The sequence below is a fragment of the Salvia splendens genome, unplaced genomic scaffold (assembly GCF_004379255.2).
Source record: "Salvia splendens isolate huo1 unplaced genomic scaffold, SspV2 ctg349, whole genome shotgun sequence".
NCBI classification, from domain to species: Eukaryota; Viridiplantae; Streptophyta; class Magnoliopsida; order Lamiales; family Lamiaceae; genus Salvia; species Salvia splendens.
In genome coordinates, this window is record NW_024598992.1 from 1 (window position 1) to 18,972 (window position 18,972).

Genomic DNA, 18,972 nt, shown 5'->3' on the forward strand with positions numbered 1-18,972 from the left:
AATGCACATTCTGAAAAATCAAACAGTGCAAAAAGTGTTGAAGAAAGAAAGGAGGAATACAATAGGGCTAGGGCTCGGATATTTAGTTCGAACAGCTCTATGCGGAGTTATGCTGCAAAACAGGGAAGTGATGGCAGGATTCATGATAATTTTCAGCATGGTTCCTTAGGACTAACCAAGGCAGAAGAGAGAGGTGGTGGATCCGATGGGGTTATTGCCAGAAGCTTGTCCGAGTCTTCGACATCTAGCAGTAGGTTACCTAAGAGTAGGACAGAGAGAGAACCAATTGGAAGACCAAAGACAAATAGTCGGGTGGCGATCTTTAGGGACCATGAAGTTGAAAGGAAAGATCCTGACTATGACAGGAACTATGACAGGTATTTTGAATCTCCCTGTTTCAAATATCATTCAGGCTTTTACCATCTCTTCATTTCCAGATATGATTTCCTTGTATATTATCTTAGTTAGGGAATGCATATTGTTAGTTTGTGTGGTGATATCTTACAATGTAGTATGCTGTCCTTGAGGAAATAGTAATATGTTAATGATCTTTAGAATAGTTTCAAATCAAAAGATTGCACATCATCTTGTTAATCAGTTGACATGGATATATCATTTTTGTTTCCAGATACCTGCAGAGGTTTGATCCTGGCTTTGGATTTAGTGGAGGTCCGTACCCCATTCAGCCTATGTATGCTCCTGCAGTGAATTACAACACTGAATTCCCACAGCTTGGATCTGGTCACCGACCCCCAATATCTTCAGAGCACCAACCCATGCCTCTTCCTCAACACATACCAGGGACGTGGATTGCTCCATCTCCTCCGGCTGGCATTGGATATGGTCATGCAGAAATGCCTTCTTTTAACTCTGGTCATGTAAATGCACAACCAAACTCTGGTCTTTATTTACATTCTCCTCATACCCTTGTCAACGACCTGTGATGCATGCCATATCTCCATCCTCTTGATCCAGTTCACCAGCCTTTTTCACAGGTATGATATGTGAAGTGCATCTTTTCAGTTCATGATGTGCTTTAAAGGCCACGTGTTCACATCTCTTTAGTTTTGCACCTTTTACATCCTGTGGATGGCTATGGCAAGGAAGTCATTTTTGTTTTCATGGCTGGTTGCTCAATAACTTCAAGAATGACAAATTGTTCTAACAAGAGTAATGAGTTCCAACAAAGAAGATGCTACTCCTGAGTTGTAGGAGACTTTTGGAATGTTTATGTTTTCTTGTATGGCTTTTCATGACCATAAATGGACATTTTATCCCATTCAACTTACTCATCTATCAGCTAGTTACTTATATGAAAACCATCCTTTCTATAAAATTATAGAGAGCTGGTTAGAGGAGTTGACCTAAAATAGTTTGTAACTTTCTGTCTTTGCTTTTTTTGCATTTACACTAGTCGCAGCTCATGATAGCTTTGTCCTTAGGCATTGGATCTCCTTCTGTTGCTCAGTTTTCTAACTGTGCTTAGAAGTGCATATGTTGTTCGCCCTACGTGTTATTACTTGAATGCCTAATTGCCTATGGTGCCCTAGGTGTCTATTGCAACAGTGGAGCAGAAATGCATTTCTTTATTGATCCGGACTTTATGAGAGGGTACAATTGTACTTCCCTGGGCCTGGGATTCATTTTTACCCTTGTAACTAATTAGATATATACCATAGTCACGCATGCTAAATTGCTAACTACTATCTTCATTGGTCTGGGGCATTATATATACCATGGTACTTATGTATTTGTGCATTCATTAATATAATTGTTTCGAGGGATTAGTCTCATTTAATGAGTTGATTTAAATGCCTGTCTGTCTACCTTGTTCAGTTTAATGGACAAAGACATTTCTAGTTTATGATCCTAAATTCAATCCATCTCTCTTTTCAGTCCCATCAGCAACAACCTGATGCAAGTTTCGGATTAGCCCGGCCCCGGTGAGGGGCTTGGGCCATGCCTGCACCCTCTCAGGGTCGAGTTGGGCATGGTTGACCTGTTGCTGCTAGGGCAGCAAATTTGGCCCAACCGAGTAGGGTGCAGGCATAAGAAACTGAGATATGCTGGATGGTGCTCAATCATGTGCTCTTTGCTTGTGCCCCTTCAGCTACTCTCAGTTTATATGGCTTTCGTCATGTAGACGGAGCATGTGAACAGTGGCAGTGCAAAAGATTGTATGAGTTCCCTAGACCTCTGCGTTGCCACTGCTTGTAATGATGATGATGAAAATCCACCCATGAACTGCAACATATCAGAGCTTTGACATCAGTGTTCTGCTTTTGTCATGGGTATATCGATTGCTTTGCTTTCATCTCTTCTTTCTTGACAGAATAAACACAAATTTTGATCTTATTACGGTTCACTTTGTTGTCACAGGACCAGTACACATATGGCTGACTGCAACTCTGGACGAAGAATGTATCGAGTGAGGATATTCCCATCTGTTGGAGCGATGTTTGTCTGGCTGAAAATATTTTGGTTAGACTTGTGGTCATGACTTTGCTTACTGATACTAGCAATTATAACGCCCCATTTTATGTTGCACTAGGATTATAATGTCCTAATTTGTGCTTTAGAGTTTTATTAATTAATGATTATTTGTTAACTAACTGCATTACCTGGAGGGTTGCAAGAGATGTTGTCTCATTGCCACTTATACTCACACATTGTCATATTTGTCTCATTGCCACTCACACCCACCCATTGACATAATTATCTCATTGCCATTCACACTCACACATTGACATAATTATCTCATTGCCACTAGACTTAATACTCACACATTGACATAATTGTCTCATTGCCACTCACACTCACATTGCATACCACACCACCAAATTTGGCAATTTCAGAACCTTTACAGACTGTCTTAACCCAACTATTGTTGCTTTTTCTGCTCTTCTCTTGGTATAAATACAAGATCAATTGTCTTAACAACGAACACAACACCTGAGTTGATTGCACTTGAAGCACAGGTGAGGCATGGAGAAGCAGAAGTCGGAGCTTGACATGGAGAAGCAGAACACGGAGCTCTACTTGGAGAACTTTAAGCTGATGTGTGAGAACGAAAAGATGCGCAAGATAGCCGAGAGAATCAGCCAGGAGAATCAGGCCTGGTTGCAAATAAAGCAGAAGCTTCAAGAAATAGAGGCCATGCAGCTCAACACCAGCTCTACTTCAGCAACACCTCACAAGTAGAAACATGTTTCTTCAACACATTCAAAGTCCTTATCAGTGTTATGCCATTGAAGCACAGCTCTCTCTCTCTCTAAAAACTGCTAATGTTTTTCTAGTTTATTCTGCTTATTGTTGTACCCCATCTACATCTTGTAATCCCCATTTCTGTTATTTCACAAAAACAGAATAAATTTACATATGAAAAACATCCCAATGCTGTGTGAGTCAAGTATAAGGAACAAACTTTTTTTTTTGCGTGTTCTTGAGATACTCACAAATTTTCTGTGAACCTGCTAGCCCCATCGTTGTAACATGTTAACTTATCGTTTTAATAGTAATTTTATCATGTCATTCCCACGTCATTTATAATCGGCTACAAATTTAAAATTATTTATTTTTAGTGAACTTTAAAGTTGAAGATAAAATATAAATACCTAAATTGACTTATAATTATAAGTACTACTACTACCCATGTATTGTAGTCCTACCCATCTATTTTCTTTAGATGATTTTATATATCCCATTAGTTTTCTTATGCTAATATTTTTAAATTCATTTGCAATAACCGTATATGAATAATAAAATTTGAATTTCAATGATGTCAAGTTCAAATTTATAAGTTTAAAGATTTATAAGCTTCACATATGTGGGAGTACCCTTGTGACACTAATTCCCCTTCATGAAATAAATATTTTATGAATTTATTTAATTGAATCTTACAGTTGTACCATTCCTATAGAAAGTGGTACATTCCCACCGAGTAGAATCCATTCATATTCCCCGAAGAAAGGCATCATGTGGCTTGCACGTGCTGACCTCTCTCTCCTCTATCGTCTCCCTCTCTCTCTACAAACCCTAATCAAAACTTCACCTTTTCCCCCAATCAGCGCGCGGTTTAGATGAAATTCGACGGCTCTTTCGAATCGGACACTCATATTCTCTCGAATTCGAGCTGGATTTGACGATTTTCTGTTCAATAACCAAGCATTGAAGACTAATCGGCCACGATTATTCGAAGAAGCCATGGAAGGCTCCGGAGCGTCATCGCTGGGCTCTGTGGAGGACGGCCCGGAGTCGTGGGAGGTTGCTGACGTGGAGGAGGGCATGCGCCGCCTCATGCACTCCTCCAGAAAGGAGTCTTCTAGTATCAACTCCAACAAGCAGGAGGAGAGAGTTGAGGAATCCGCACCGGCTTTGGGTGTTTCGGAGGATTTGATCAACACAGTAGATCAGTTTCTACGGGAAGCTATACAAAATCCTCGTGAGCGGCTCTCTGGTGAGTTTTTCCATCTCCGACTGCTAATTGAAGAGCTGTGCAGGTTTTGAATCATGAAATTCTCAATTTTACCTCTGTATTCATGACTGGAAAACCGAGCTTAAATGCTTGAATTGTCTTCCCTTCAGGCCTGGATTGATAAAAATAGATTAAGAAGCTTATATATAATTCAAGCTCGATCTGTAAAAAAACAATCTATTGGTTTGATCAATGTTTATTATTGGCTCCCAAAATAATTGACAATCTTTAACACAAATTTTGAATTTTGATGGTTTTCAATCCAGCTAGAAAGTTTGTACCTGATGATTGTTATGCCATGGTCATCAACAGTATATTAGTACCTTGCTCGTCATCTTTTGTCTTGAATCTATAAAAAATTATGAGATGACATGTTTGTGCAGTGTTGAGAATGGAGCAGGATGTGGAGAAGTTCATTCGGGACCCTACAAGGGAGCAGATGGAATTCCAACAGTTGCCCACTTCTTATTTACGCTTGGCTGCTCACCGTGTTGCACAGCACTACTCATTGCAATCCATGGTTTTATTGGATAATAACCTTCTTGATGGCTCTGGCTCCAAAATTATTGTTCGCAAGACTTCTAATATCCGTCTTCCTTTGATTCGTCTTGCTAACATCCCTGTAAATCTACCTAATGAAGACTCTGGTGCGGTTAAGGTTGCAATCAAGCAGAGGCCACAAAAAGGGCATCTAAATAATAGCAATTCGAATGCGCATTCTGAAAAATCAAACAGTGCAAAAAGTGTTGAAGAAAGAAAGGAGGAATACAATAGGGCTAGGGCTCGGATATTTAGTTCGAACAGCTCTATGCGGAGTTATGCTGCAAGACAGGGAAGTGATGGCAGGATTCATGATAATTTCCAGCATGGTTCCTTAGGACTAACCAAGGCAGAAGAGAGAGGTGGTGGATCCGATGGGGTTATTGCCAGAAGCTTGTCCGAGTCTTCGACATCTAGCAGTAGGTTACCTAAGAGTAGGACAGAGAGAGAACCAATTGGAAGACCAAAGACAAATAGTCGGGTGGCGGTCTTTAGGGACCGCGAAGTTGAACGGAAAGATCCTGACTATGACAGGAACTATGACAGGTATATTTAATCTTCCGTTTCCAATACTTTTTACCTCTTTCCAATAGTCCTTTTTATCTTTTACCATTTCAGATCTCTTCCTATCAAGATATGATTTCCTCGTATATTATCTTTTTTGTGGAATGCATATTACTATTAGTTTGTCTGGTGATATCCTAGTACAATGCAGTGTCCTTGTGGAAATAGTAGTATGTTAATGACCTCTAGAACAGCTTCAAAAGATGCACATTATCTTTATAATCAGTTCACATTAGTATATCATTTTTCTTTCCAGATACTTGCAGAGGTTTGATCCTGGCTTTGGATTTAGTGGAAGTCCGTACCCCATTCAGCCTATGTATGCACCTGCAGTGAATTACAACACTGAATTCCCACAGCTTGGATCTGGTCACCGACCCCCAATTTCTTCAGAGCACCAACCCATGCATCTTCCTCAACACATACCAGGGACGTGGATTGCTCCATCTCCTCCAGCTGGCATTGGATATGGTCATGCAGAAATGCCTCCTTTTAACTCTGGTCATGTAAATGCCCCACCAAACTCTGGTTTTTATTTACGTTCTCCCCAATACCCTTGTCAACGACCTGGAATGCCATATCTCCATCCTCTTGATCCAGTTCACCAGCCTTTTTCACAGGTATGATATGTAAAATGCATCACTTCAGTTATCATGATGTGCTTAAAGGTCACACATCATAGGACTTGGAATCATTAATAATATTTGAGGGGAAACTGTTCCTAAGTGTATTTTCATGATATAAGTTATCTGTTATTTCTGGTTTTTAGCATATAATGGAGCTGCTGGATTATGCATCACTTCCATGTGCAGTTTATGGATTAATGCTGTCCTTTCATAATAAATTGACAATATTACTCATTTACTCTAGATAAAAGTAGCACTGGGAATCAATAGACATTTGCTTATTGTTATGATCCATGTAGATTGTAGAAGTTTGTTTCCTTACATGTCTGAGACTCTGAAATGTTTCTTTTTTTCTTTAATAACCCATTCTTGTTTAAATAATAAAACTTTGATGTTGAAAGTTGTAAGATTGCTGTAAGTTTCCTGTAACTGATGAAGCAATTGACTGCATATAGTATCACCCTATGGTTGGTTAGGGTAAGGAGTTTATCTTTGTTTTCATTGCTGGTTGCTCTATAACTTCAATAATGACAAGTTTTGCTAACACGAGTGACTAATTGGATATGTATTGTAGTGACACATGCTAACTACTATCCTCCAATCCCAGGTGCATTATCATATACAGTGTTACTGATGTGTGTGCATTCATTTTTATAATTGTTTTGAGGGACTAGTCTCATTTAATGAGTTTATTTAAGGGCCTGTCTACCTTGTTTAGTTTAATGGACATAGACATTTCTCGACAATCATTTATGATCCTAAGTTGAACTCATCTCTGTCTACCTTGTTTAGTTTAATGGACATAGACATTTCTCGACAATCATTTATGATCCTAAGTTGAACTCATCTCTCTTTTCAGTCTCATCAGCAACAACCTGATGCAAGTTTCGGATTAGCCCGGCCCCGGTGAGGGGCTTGGGCCATGCCTGCACCCTCTCAGGATCGAGTTGGGTGTGGTTGACCTGTTGCTGCTAGGGCAGCAAATTTGGCCCAACCGAGTGGGGTGCAGGCATAAGAAACTGAGATATGCTGGATGGTGCTCAATCATGTGCTCTTTGCTTGTACCCATTCAGCTACTCTCAGTTTATATGGCTTTCGTCGTGTAGACGGAGCATGAGAACAGTGGCAATGCAAAAGATTGTACTATGAGTTCCCTAGACCTCTGCTTTGCTACTGCTTGTAATGATGATGATGATGAAAATCCACCCATGAACTGCAACATATCAGTGTTCTGCATTCGTCATGGGGTATATTACTACTAGCTTTCATCTCTTCTTTGTTGAAAAAAATAAAATTGGATTTTTATCTTATTCCGATTTGCTTTGTTGTCACAGCACCGGTACATATATGGCTGACTGCGACGCAGGATGAAGAATGTATCAAGTGAGGATATTGCCGTCTGTTAGTCGGCTGAATATAATTTGTTTAGACTTGTGGCTATTATGACTTGTCTTATGCTTGAGTTTGATTGATCATCTTAAATTCCATGATAGCAATTGTAATGCCCCATTTTACGCCTTCTGTTGTTTGTTGCCATCGTTGCTATTCTAACTGTGAATTACTATATCTTAATTGAGAACTGGATTCTCCTTTTAGTCTAATTTTTACTTATACAATTAATTGAGATAGCATCTTAATTTCCTTAATAAGATACGTCAAGTATAATAAAGAAAACTTCACTTATTCATATAATCATCTGTTCGTGTCATAACTCTAATTAAATTGTTTTAATTATGAACACTCCATATGGTCCAATCACAATGGAAATATATTTCAATTCACATATATAGCCTTTTACACATTTCAAAATTTTTAGATAACAACCATACTAAAATTTACTACGAGATTAACTAGGAGTACTATACATTAATTTTCCTTTTCTTCTGCTTTCCTTCGTTCTGCATGTTCTTGAGATACTCACGCAGGTTCTCTGTGATCCCACCAAGTCCAATGGAAGTGAAGAAGTTGATAGCAAACCTAGTGTTCTTCGGACTGTCCTTGGGAAATATAGACTCGAACGAGTCTTGACTCAGGCGTTGATTAAGCAACCGAATTCCCAGGTGGTCGGACAGCTCCTGCAAGAGAATCTTGAGGAAGATCCGAGACAAAGAAGTCTTCTCCTCTTCGGTTAACTGAATGCAGTCCAAGATGCGCCACTGCAACGCGTCCGTGGCCAGCAAATGAGGGAATAGTTTTGCGACATTTCTCAGTTTAACAGTGTCCAGCCGGTGAATCATGGAGTACTGGTCGGCAAAACATTTTTCGAAGTTCCCTTGGTGGATTCTGTTCGTCAGACACAACCTCTGCTCGAGGAGTCCGTAGTAGCGGAGATAAGTTGTCTGCTCACTGCAACACTCCAAAAGCATGACGCACAGCTCCATCTCCAGACCAGATATGCCGATCTTCAACAACTTATGTCCAGCTTCTTCAAAATCAAGACTTGACTTGATTGTCAAATAGATGGTTCTCCAGAGGTTAACCAAGTCTGTCCCGGTCTGGTCTTTTATCTGCTCCTCGTCCTCTTCCTCTTCCTCATCGCTATCCACTGAATCTGCAATTTGATCTTCATCATCTTCGTTTTCAGGTAGTATTTGCTTCTTTAGGTCCTCGTACATCTTCTCATTCTCCACGAACTGGGGATCTGGCTGGAACACATCTAAACCACTGTCACCATCTATCTCATCCAAGAGAGAAGAGAAACTTGATGAGTGAATTGGTCATCCTGCTCCACCAGGTCCAGTTCCGGATGCATAATCTGAAACTTTGCTGCTTTCCGCAACACAAAGAGGCCTTCAATCAAGAACTGGACACGCTTATCTATATCTCCTTCGTGAAGAATCCCTCGCAACCTCTCAAGCACACCTGATAAGATCGAAGAAACAGTGTTTCAGAGAGATATATCCTGCAAATCAACAACTACAGTTTTTTTGCCTAAACAATAACAAACCAGACTCTTAAGTCTTACCATTCATTCCTTTGGGGCAAAGGTCCTGCAGCAAGGATCCACATTTTGCAACAAAGCCAACAGCTACTTCAACACTATCATCGGTCAGCTTCTCCAGCAGCAACTCAAGGCCGATAAGCTCATCAACTATCCTCTGTTTCAACAGGTGAGCTAAGAATTTCACCGCCGCAACTAGTTGTGTCTGCCACAAGATTTTAACGAAATTGGGGAAAATATTAGGGTTCGACCACCACAAGATTTTCACCATAACACACAATTAAGCACAGATTTTCAAGGTTTTAACGAAATTAGGGAAAAAAGTAGGGTTTTACCGCCACAAGATTTCCAGCATAATACACAATTAAACACATTTTTCACCATAACACACAATTAAGCAGAGATTTTCAAGGTTTTAACGAAATTAGTGGGGAAAATTAGGGTTTGACCGCCAACAAGATTTTCACCCTAATGCACAATTAAGCACAGATTTCACCATAACACACAATTAAGCAAAGATTTTCAGAATTTTAACGAAAATAGGGGGAAAAAAATTATGGTTTGACAGCCAAAAGATTTTCATCACAATGCACAATTAAGCACAGATATTCAGTATAACACACAATTAGGCACAGATATTCTGTTAAGGACCTAAATCCTTAACGTCGATTTCCACACAAAATCAAGAAACGAGATGTCGTCGTTGTCGAGCGCCCAACGTTGGGTCGTGACTTGGACGGCAAAAAGGGGCGGTTGAGCGTGAGATCAGCCTCGTCGACAACCTTAGGAGATGTTTCTTGTTTGCTACTCAATTGAGCCAAAAGAATGATAATTTCATATATTGATTGAATGAATAAAACGATAACAACCTAGCCCTATTTATAATACTAGAATACTAGCTTAGGGAACAAGAAACAAATATAAGAAAAGATATGCAAATCCTAATATATCTAAACTAATTAATACTAATCCTAATACTCGTATCAACTCCCCCACGGTTAAAATCCACCTTGTCCTCAAGGTGGGAACCACGAACCAAGGACAAGAGTTGAAAGCAAAAGCTTGGCGAGGCGTCTCCTCCTGGATCAAACGTGTATCGAACCGCTGAATGTCTCCCTTTATCACCTCCATAAAAAATCAATAAATGTAGACTAATGTGGTCGTCCAAATTCAACGCTACAATGGAAAGTTCTGCCACACATTCATGAATGCTCAAACACGGCGTGTTATTTCGCAGAGGAATTAATCTTGCATCGGCGTCGAGCGATGGTAATCGAGGCTTCATGCTTGTAACATCACTGACACTGACATCCACATAGACACCAACAATTATGCGGGAACCTGTGTAAGCACCATCTTCTTTCTTTCCCCAACAATTCTCAACAATAGATTTTGATTGCAATTGAACAACCGGGAATGAGGCGATGACCTTTGGCCCTTCCTCAATGGAAGCGTCCTCATCTGCATCGTCTAACGATGAAACTCGTTGGTCTTCGGGTCTGCCATCTCTACCTTCCCTAGATCCATGATTCTCACTAGGCAATCGAATGACAACATTTAATACAGATTCTGTATCCGAATTGTCGGCATCACTATCCTTGGTCTCCTTTGTTGCTGTCTCTAATACAGAGTCCTCAAAATCACCAAGCTCATCTTCGCCGTCGTCTGTCGGGTATCCCTGCTGCTTGTGCAATCCAGACTGGTCCCAACAGGTAGGCGAGCGCAAAGGCTGGTCCGGGGTCTGATTGGTCACCCGCGCGGGCTGACCGTACATGTCCCGCGGTGGAAGGCTCAAGTAGTGGGGCTGGTGGCAGGCAGAATGGCCTCGCGGTGCTCGCACCTCCTCCCGATGGTGAGGCCGGTCCCAGCACGTCTCCGCGCGTCGGGGCCGGTGATCTAAGGATGGGTAACTGTGGTCCTGCTGCTGCGTTGGTGGGTCCCAGCACGTCGGGCGGTGTGGCCGCATTGCGTGAATCGGGTGGCGATCGAACCCTAATTGGATTCGTTGATCCCCATGATCAAATAGGTGGCCCCTCTCGGCATAGCCACCGCGGCGTCGAGGGCGCGCATCCTGCGCGCAATCGCGGTACCCGATGGGCGAGTATCCCGTCCGTGGGCGACGATCAGGTGGATCCAAGCGGCGTAAGACGTAGGGTGGTTTTGGCTCAGGCTGAGTGGGCGGACGGCGGTTGTCAATGCGCCGCTCTGCTGCGTCCAGACGATATTCCATCATGTCCAATATGCGATCGAGTTTTGCAATAATAGGGTGTATCTGGTGCGGGGGCTGATATTGTTGGTGAGTCCGCATAACGGCGGCGGTGAAGCTCGGCAGTGGGAGGTGATCGGTGGTACCTTTTTTTTGGTGAAGAATATATCTTCTTCTTTTTTTTGATTGCTGAGATTTGGGTTATGGATGAACGAAGACGGAGGATGAGCTCTCAATGAAAGCACCAGTTGTTAAGGACCTAAATCCTTAACGTCGATTTCCACACAAAATCAAGAAACGAGATGTCGTCGTTGTCGAGCGCCCAACGTTGGGTCGTGACTTGGACGGCAAAAAGGGGCGGTTGAGCGCGAGATCAGCCTCGTCGGCAACCTTAGGAGATGTTTCTTGTTTGCTACTCAATTGAGCCAAAAGAATGATAATTTCATATATTGATTGAATGAATAAAACGATAACAACCTAGCCCATTTATAATACTAGAATACTAGCTTAGGGAACAAGAAACAAATATAAGAAAAGATATGCAAATCCTAATATATCTAAACTAATTAATACTAATCCTAATACTCGTATCATATTCAGCATAACACACAACCATATTCAAACGAATTTAAGATACAAACCTTGTCGTTGCGTTTATACGCCCTCTGCAGTTGCAGTACGATCCTCCGCAGCAAAAGATGGCCTACTTGAGGGAACTTGGCGTTGACGACAGAAACCAGAGCTGCGAAAACGTCGGTGAATCCCGGCTACGCGAGTTGGGACTTGAGGCATGTTCGACAGAATAAACCCCGGCCTCGAATCAGATTCTCAGCAAACAGCTCCGAAACAATGTTCCTGATGTTCGCGGCGGTCACTTTGTTCACCCATCCATTGATGCTCTTTGATATTCAAGGCTGTTATCCGAGATTTCCATTGAATTGATCAATCTCGATCCAAAATTCTGTGCACTGCTTATATAGATTTGTAAAGGAAATCGATATATATAAGGATTAAGGATTAACAATCTTGATCGTTATTTCCTTATGAACAGCCAACTTAATCAGTAATCACGATATTTCCATATCAAAAATATCCGTTTGATTTTTATTTCCATAAAAACAATATTAACAAAAATATCTAATTAGATATGTTTATCTGTTTCGCAACATTATTTAATTATTTTTAATAACTTAATACTACCAATTAGAAATTTAGGAGTGGTACGTATCTTTACTTCTCCATAAATTAGTAGTAATTGACTAAGGTTTGAATCCAAAAATATTGATCATCATAGTTTATTAGAAACAATAACTTATTCAATCAATGATATATTACTAAATTTATGGTTTATCGTATGTAAACGATTTATTTTCATGTATAAGTGTGGCAATCAGCAATATAATTATTGAATATTTGAATACTTCATAGGCTTTTATTTCCAATAGTAAAATTAAAAAACTTTTGCATTAAAGTGTATAAAGGCCATATTATCTTCTTTTTTTTTGGGTAATATTCTTTGCTTAAGAGTTAACACAAAGTATAGTCTTACCAAACGAATTTCTCTCGTCACTTTCAAATATTGGCTTTTCACATTTCAACTTTCACTTTTCAAATACTATCTACTTCACACACACACACAATGCATTAGCAGAAGCAATCTCTACAGAAAGCTATCATAGAGGTGACAATTTTTTGTTGAATTCATACTGTTTGATCACTTTCACTTTCACATTATTCCAATTTTGGTTTGTTCATATATCTATGTGTGTGTTGATTTTGTGGGATTGTTAGGAAATTTCTAATGATGTTGGTGTGTACATGAATGATCCTCTGTTTCTTTGGAATTTGTAAGGTTTTATTGTTAGCAATATATAATAAAAATGAAAAATTATCTGAATTCTGCTGTATTTAAGCACTATGAATTTGGGTGCATGGTGAAACTAGGTTTTCAATTCCACATTATTCCAATTTTTATTTTGTTTTGTGCATACTAACACACAATGAGTCATACATTCACATAAATTGTGTTTAATTCAAGGCTATATAGTGATCCATGCCTCTGGTTTTGTGAGAATTAGATTTGATCATAGAAATTGAGTGCCATGAATGTAGGGTTATAACCTAAGAAGGAAATGAATTCTTTTGAGATGTGTTTTTCCCCTATTCACAGCAATGTCTTGGAAAATTAGAGTGGTGTTGTTGATTGGGTTCGTGGCATGGGCTTATCGGCCCTTCCGCCCACCACCACCACCACGCCTCTGTGGCACAAAGGGCGGGCCACCCGTCGTAGGGCCTAGAATCCAACTAAGGGATGGAAGGAACTTATCATACAAAGAGCATGGAGTCCCCAAAGAGGCAGCCAAATACAAGGTCATCTTGGTCCATGGCTTCAGCTCTAGCAAACACGAAGCCTCCATCACTGCCACGGTACCAACGTTATCCCCTTTTGCTATGGAGGTAATAGGAACATTGCAAATGATTATCTATTTTTGCTTCCAACAGGATTTGGTGGAGAAACTGGGCATTTACTTCGTGTCCTTTGATAGGCCGGGCTATGGAGAGAGCGATCCCGACCCAAAGAGGACCATAAAGAGCCTAGCATTAGACATAGAAGAACTCGGACTTCAGTTACAACTCGGTGCAAAGTTTTACATCATCGGAATTTCCATGGGAGGACAGGCTGTCTGGGGATGCCTCAAATACATTCCTCACAGGTAATAATGTTTCGCCTTGATCACATATTTTGCTCTATAATTTGGCCTCATTTCACATATTTTGATCTATAATTTTGCCTCAGATCACATATTTTGCTTAATTATTTTGCCTCAGATCACATATTTTGCTCTATAATTTTGCCTCGGATAACATATTTTGTTCTATAATTTTGCCTCAGATCACATATTTTGTTCATTATTGATATGTTTAGGTGTTTTTCTTTGATAAATTCTGTATAACTTTATAAACTGTGACAGGGTAAAAGGGGCTGCATTGTTAGCTCCAGTTGTGAACTACTGGTGGCCTAGTTTTCCCCCGGCTTTAGCCACAGAGGCATACCATCTTCAACCCGTGCAGGACCAGTGGGCATTGCGTGTTGCACGCCACGCCCCCTGGCTCGTCTACTGGTGGAACACTCAGAAATGGTTCCCGGGCTCCAGCGTTGCTGCAGGGACCCAAAACTTCACAGCTCCCGACCTCCAAATCATCGCTAAAATGGCTGCCTCAGGAGTGTCTCACAAGGTACACTTTCCCTCTCACAGGGCAATGCCATTAGCATCTTCGGTTTCTTGCTGACATGATTGCTCGATCGTTGATGTGACCAGGCGTACGCGACGCAGCAGGGCGTGCACGAGTCCTACCACCGCGACATGATGGTGGGATTCGGGCACAGGGATCTTGATCCAATGCAGCTTGAGGATCCCTTCCCACATGGGGAGGGCTCTGTTCATCTGTGGCATGGCACTGATGACGGGGTCGTGCCCGTGTCGCTTCAACGGTACATTGCAGAGGAGCTGCCATGGGTGCAATATCATGAACTGCCAAATGCTGGACATCTCTTCTCATGTGGTGAAACTGCTGTCAAAGATGCTATATTGAGCAAGCTTTTGATGGCTGATAAAATGGTTCACTGATATTTTTTTTGCTCATGTTTATGCATTGAGGGTGATTGTTACTTCAATTTTATTTCAATTCTAGATGATTCTTTTTGTGAAGAACCTTTACAAGAACAAGTCTGCGCATCAAGAGTGACCAAACATTTTTTTCATTGCATTTGATTGATGATTGCTGGTTTTGAGGGTCTTTCTTGATGAATAATGATATTACCAAATTTTAATTATCATAAAATTTTCTTTTACTACGTTAATTATTTATTGTGAATTGTCTAGAAGTAATTATGACTTATTTATTGTACTACTATTATGGATGACAAAGATACTACTCCTAGTCTTACTACGCCTAGCAACTCTATTTAACATGTGTCACAAGTCACAACCTAAAAAAATTAACAAATGTTAGAAATATCTATTTTATGAATTAATTTTGATAAAGTATACTAAAATTTTGATTTCTTACCAAACATAAACTTTTACTTTTTTTAGAATTTGATACAAGTTTAAATTTTGTTGTCCTATATCAATTTTAGGAGTATGATTTGAAAGCTCTCAATAATATCTTTCTAACTGTACATACATACTACTATAAAAATGAAAACATAGAGTTTCGTAATAGTGACTTTCAAATTATTTTAGATCATCTTTTTTCACTAAAATCCAAAATTATGAATACTACTGTGTTAGAAAGCTATCATTGAGCAGCAATAATTTTAAAATTTATATCAAACTCGGGGTAACCAAGTTAGTAATAAAATTAGTTAAACATAAAAAATAAGAAATAATTCATATAGTTACTACCATTAAACTTAATTTTATCAAATAGCAATATTAATGTTAAATAAAACTAATTCAATAATAATATTTTCAAAAATATATTAAAATTATAAATTATTAAAATACTTCTAAAATATTCTCACCGCAATTAATTGCAACGTGATGGCTACAATGTAGGATAGATTAGTTTAAAACTTTATACAAGAGCCTGAGAAAAGGCAAAACTACTACAACCACATTTTCATTATTTTGTTGATCTATCCCACCTACCAAATTTTAGGTGCGAAACTATATTCGATAAAATAGATATTTCTCCATTGGCTTTTAATGACACTAATAAATATTGTACGAAAGCTATAGATATAGGGAATCTTAGACATGTTTGTTAATGCATTATTGATCCTTACATTTAAATATTCAATTAAACACAAAATAACGAAGTATTACTCCTATTTAATTTCTTTTATCTTATCATTATAAATTTATAATTATCCTTATATTTCTCTTCATTTTATGATTCCACTCTTTTTTTCACGAGTAATAATATTATTATGAGTTACTGGTCTTATAATATAAAAAGAAATAATAAATGATACTACGAATTATGAAAGAAGAAAAAAATTCAATTTATATGATTATAAAATAGATAAAAGTCAAATGTGTTAGTTGCTTCTGATATCACTATTGATGCAGTAGGCGTATCCACTTTGAAAAATATTTAACTTCAACCACCATTTTCATAAACAAAACCGAATTTTTTCCCTCTTTGTTTACTTTGCTCTTTGGTTTTTCAAACTGGTGGATTAACTCATTAGCTGAAGCAATCCAAAGAGCACACTGTCTCTCAAAGGTTGAAGCTTTGGTACTTAATTTCTGTTTGAGATTTTTATTGCACATAATTCGATTTCAGATTCTTGTTATATGTGTGTTTTTGTTTGTTTTTTAATATGTGGGATTGTTGGAGAAGTTGTATTTGTTTCCATTTTCAGATTCATATTCATAAATATATTCATATTATCCTGTTTCTTGAAAATTTTAGTTGTGCTTTTGCTGTGAATTTGGATTCTTGGAGTAGATTATTCTGAATCTGGGATGTATCTTATATTTTCAGTTGATTACAATGTAATAATCTGATGAAGCTACAACCGATTTCAAGAAAAATACATGAAGCTTTTGTTTTTTTATTTTGTGACTGGTGGGATTAAGAGACTGTGCTAACCAATTCTTGCCCTCTTGTATTTTTATAAATTCACTCTCTTGATTTAAATTTTAGAGATTAAACTCTCACAAGGACTCATGTATAATACTAGTATTCTCTATGGCAGCTATGTTTGGAAAGCTATAGCAGTGTTGTTGATCGCGTTACTAGCGTGGTCATACCAAGCCCTGTGTCCTCCAACCCCTCGGCTCTGTGGCACCACCGGTGGCCCATCAGTCGAAGGGCCTAGAATCAGACTTAGGGATGGAAGACACTTAGCCTACATGGAGCATGGAGTCTCCAAAGAGACAGCTAATTATAAGATCATTCTGGTTCATGGATTTGGCTCTAATAAAAACGAGGCGCACTTTGCTAGATCGGTATGGTTTTGAGTTATAGAGCCCTTTCTCGTTAGCTATCTCTGCTCTTGGTGAAGGTGACTTGTAAGTACTTTTCAGGCATTGGTTGAGAAACTGGGGATACACTTGGTTTCGTTTGATAGACCGGGTTATGGAGAGAGTGATCCTGACCCAAAAAGAACGATGGAGAGCATTGCGTTGGACATAGAGGAGCTCAGAGATAAACTAGCACTCGGCCCCAAGTTTTACCTTATTGGAACTTCCATGGGAGGGCAAGTGGTTTGGGGTTGCCTCAAGTACATTTCTCATAGGTAAAAAAATGTACTTTGATACTGTGTACAATTAGTACTCCTTGATTTCATATGATCAACTGTTTGGGTTTGGTTATGTGAAATTGGTATATGATGGCAGGCTAGCAGGAGTGGTGATGATAGCACCCGTTGTCAATTATTGGTGGCCGGGTTTTCCTGCGAAGCTAGCAACAGAAGCATACTATGAGCAGTTCCCACAAGACCAATGGGCGTTACGGGTGGCACACTACGCTCCTTCACTCGTTTATTGGTGGAACACTCAGAAATGGTTTCCTCCCTCCAGTGTTGCTGCTGGAAGACCTAATTTCACTGCACCGGATCTCCAAGTTCTTGCAAAGTTATCGGCTTCAATGGTTAACAAGGTACTTGTTTTCATCTCATTTTTAGAATGGCATGAAACTGAGGAAACTGCTTTTACTTCAAATAGCTTCTTATCTTGCTTGTCGACAGGATTATTCAACGCAACAGGGGCTGTTCGAGTCACTTCACCGTGATATGATGATTGGGTTTGGGAGTTGGATTTTGATCCTATGGATCTTGATAATCCTTTCCTCAACAGAGAAGGGTCTGTGCACGTGTGGCAGGGCGATAATGATGGCTTGGTTCCGTCACTCTGCAGCGCTACATTGCGAAGAAGCTCCCGTGGATACAATACCATGAAATGCCAAATGCTGGGCATCTGTTTCCACATGGTGACACCACCGCGACAGATGCTATCTTGAACGCGCTCCTGGTAGGCGACAAGTGATTTTAGAAATGTTCGATACCTGCACTGTGTTGTTATTCTTGTGTCTGTTGAGACTTCATGTTACATGAATTTAATCCCAACTCTTGATAGAATGTAGCTTAGAATGAGTTTTGGAGTAAGGAAATTATGTACGAGGAATAGTGTTTGCATTATAATGAGATGGAAAACAGACATATGGCAAACTGAATTTATTTGTTTATATTTCTGAAGAGATGTTTACACAATAATTTGGTAAAAAAGCAAGATGAAATGGCTTAACAAGAAAACTCATTACAACAATTAATATAAAGGTTCACATCTTGAATTTTCTCAGTTCGAACATGACTTTTGAAAAGTGGCTATTCACTTGGGCAGCCCAGTTTCAGGGTTAATAAGAGACTGGCTTTCATCGGCTAGCACAACGGGTCCTCTCCCGGGTTTTGTGCAAATAAAGTAGCTAACATCTCCCCTGCATCTCTGGGTTGATGCATTCTCAGGAGGCGGAGCCAAATCTTCGATATCCTTCAAGTCCTCAATGCCAGCATCTTTTAGTATCGTCTTATCACCAATGACATAACTGTGGAAATGGGGGTCGCATACAGAAGAGCACATGAGTTATCATGTGTCAAGATTATATAGTA

At 39.5% G+C, this 18,972-nt stretch overlaps 2 protein-coding genes, 1 long non-coding RNA gene and 3 pseudogenes across 4 annotated transcripts; 5 read left to right on the forward strand and 1 right to left on the reverse strand.

Moving 5' to 3' along the window:
• The first annotated feature begins 6 nt into the window (after positions 1 to 6).
• On the forward strand, positions 7 to 2,286 carry LOC121789826 (annotated as a pseudogene).
• A 92-nt stretch (positions 2,287 to 2,378) lies between these two features.
• Positions 2,379 to 3,433, forward strand: LOC121789827. Its single transcript, XR_006048155.1, has 2 exons — positions 2,379 to 2,481; positions 2,979 to 3,433. It is a non-coding gene; the product is annotated as an uncharacterized LOC121789827 (long non-coding RNA).
• Positions 3,434 to 3,969: 536 nt separating this feature from the next.
• On the forward strand, positions 3,970 to 7,799 carry LOC121789825 (cAMP-regulated phosphoprotein 21-like). The gene is made up of 5 exons (XM_042188184.1): positions 3,970 to 4,456; positions 4,858 to 5,560; positions 5,835 to 6,198; positions 7,064 to 7,451; positions 7,539 to 7,799. The coding sequence occupies exons 1-4, from the start codon at positions 4,204 to 4,206 to the stop codon at positions 7,112 to 7,114; spliced, it is 1,371 nt and encodes a 456-aa protein (XP_042044118.1). The 5' UTR covers positions 3,970 to 4,203; the 3' UTR covers positions 7,115 to 7,451; positions 7,539 to 7,799.
• A 113-nt stretch (positions 7,800 to 7,912) lies between these two features.
• LOC121789829 lies at positions 7,913 to 12,837 on the reverse strand (annotated as a pseudogene).
• A 139-nt stretch (positions 12,838 to 12,976) lies between these two features.
• On the forward strand, positions 12,977 to 15,194 carry LOC121789824. Of its 2 annotated transcripts, XM_042188181.1 has the most exons (5): positions 12,977 to 13,032; positions 13,522 to 13,778; positions 13,854 to 14,065; positions 14,324 to 14,588; positions 14,672 to 15,194. In XM_042188181.1, exons 2-5 carry the CDS (start codon positions 13,524 to 13,526, stop codon positions 14,978 to 14,980), a joined length of 1,041 nt encoding a protein of 346 aa, XP_042044115.1. In that variant the 5' UTR covers positions 12,977 to 13,032; positions 13,522 to 13,523; the 3' UTR covers positions 14,981 to 15,194. The 2 variants fall into 2 exon arrangements, with proteins under 2 accessions (XP_042044115.1, XP_042044117.1); XM_042188183.1 differs by lacking the exon at positions 12,977 to 13,032 and having other exon boundaries at positions 13,675 to 13,808; positions 13,898 to 14,065.
• A 1,838-nt stretch (positions 15,195 to 17,032) lies between these two features.
• Positions 17,033 to 18,539, forward strand: LOC121789830 (annotated as a pseudogene).
• The last annotated feature ends 433 nt before the right edge of the window (positions 18,540 to 18,972 follow it).

Coding starts and splice junctions, on each gene's coding strand:
- LOC121789824 (XM_042188181.1), top strand. CDS start 13,524: ATGTCTTGGAAAATTAGAGTGGTGTTGTTGATTGGGTTCGTGGCATGG. Junction 13,779..13,853: donor AAGCCTCCATCACTGCCACG/GTACCAACGTTA, acceptor TGCTTCCAACAG/GATTTGGTGGAGAAACTGGG. Junction 14,589..14,671: donor CCTCAGGAGTGTCTCACAAG/GTACACTTTCCC, acceptor TGATGTGACCAG/GCGTACGCGACGCAGCAGGG.
- LOC121789825 (XM_042188184.1), top strand. CDS start 4,204: ATGGAAGGCTCCGGAGCGTCATCGCTGGGCTCTGTGGAGGACGGCCCG. Junction 4,457..4,857: donor TCCTCGTGAGCGGCTCTCTG/GTGAGTTTTTCC, acceptor ATGTTTGTGCAG/TGTTGAGAATGGAGCAGGAT. Junction 5,561..5,834: donor TATGACAGGAACTATGACAG/GTATATTTAATC, acceptor TTTTCTTTCCAG/ATACTTGCAGAGGTTTGATC.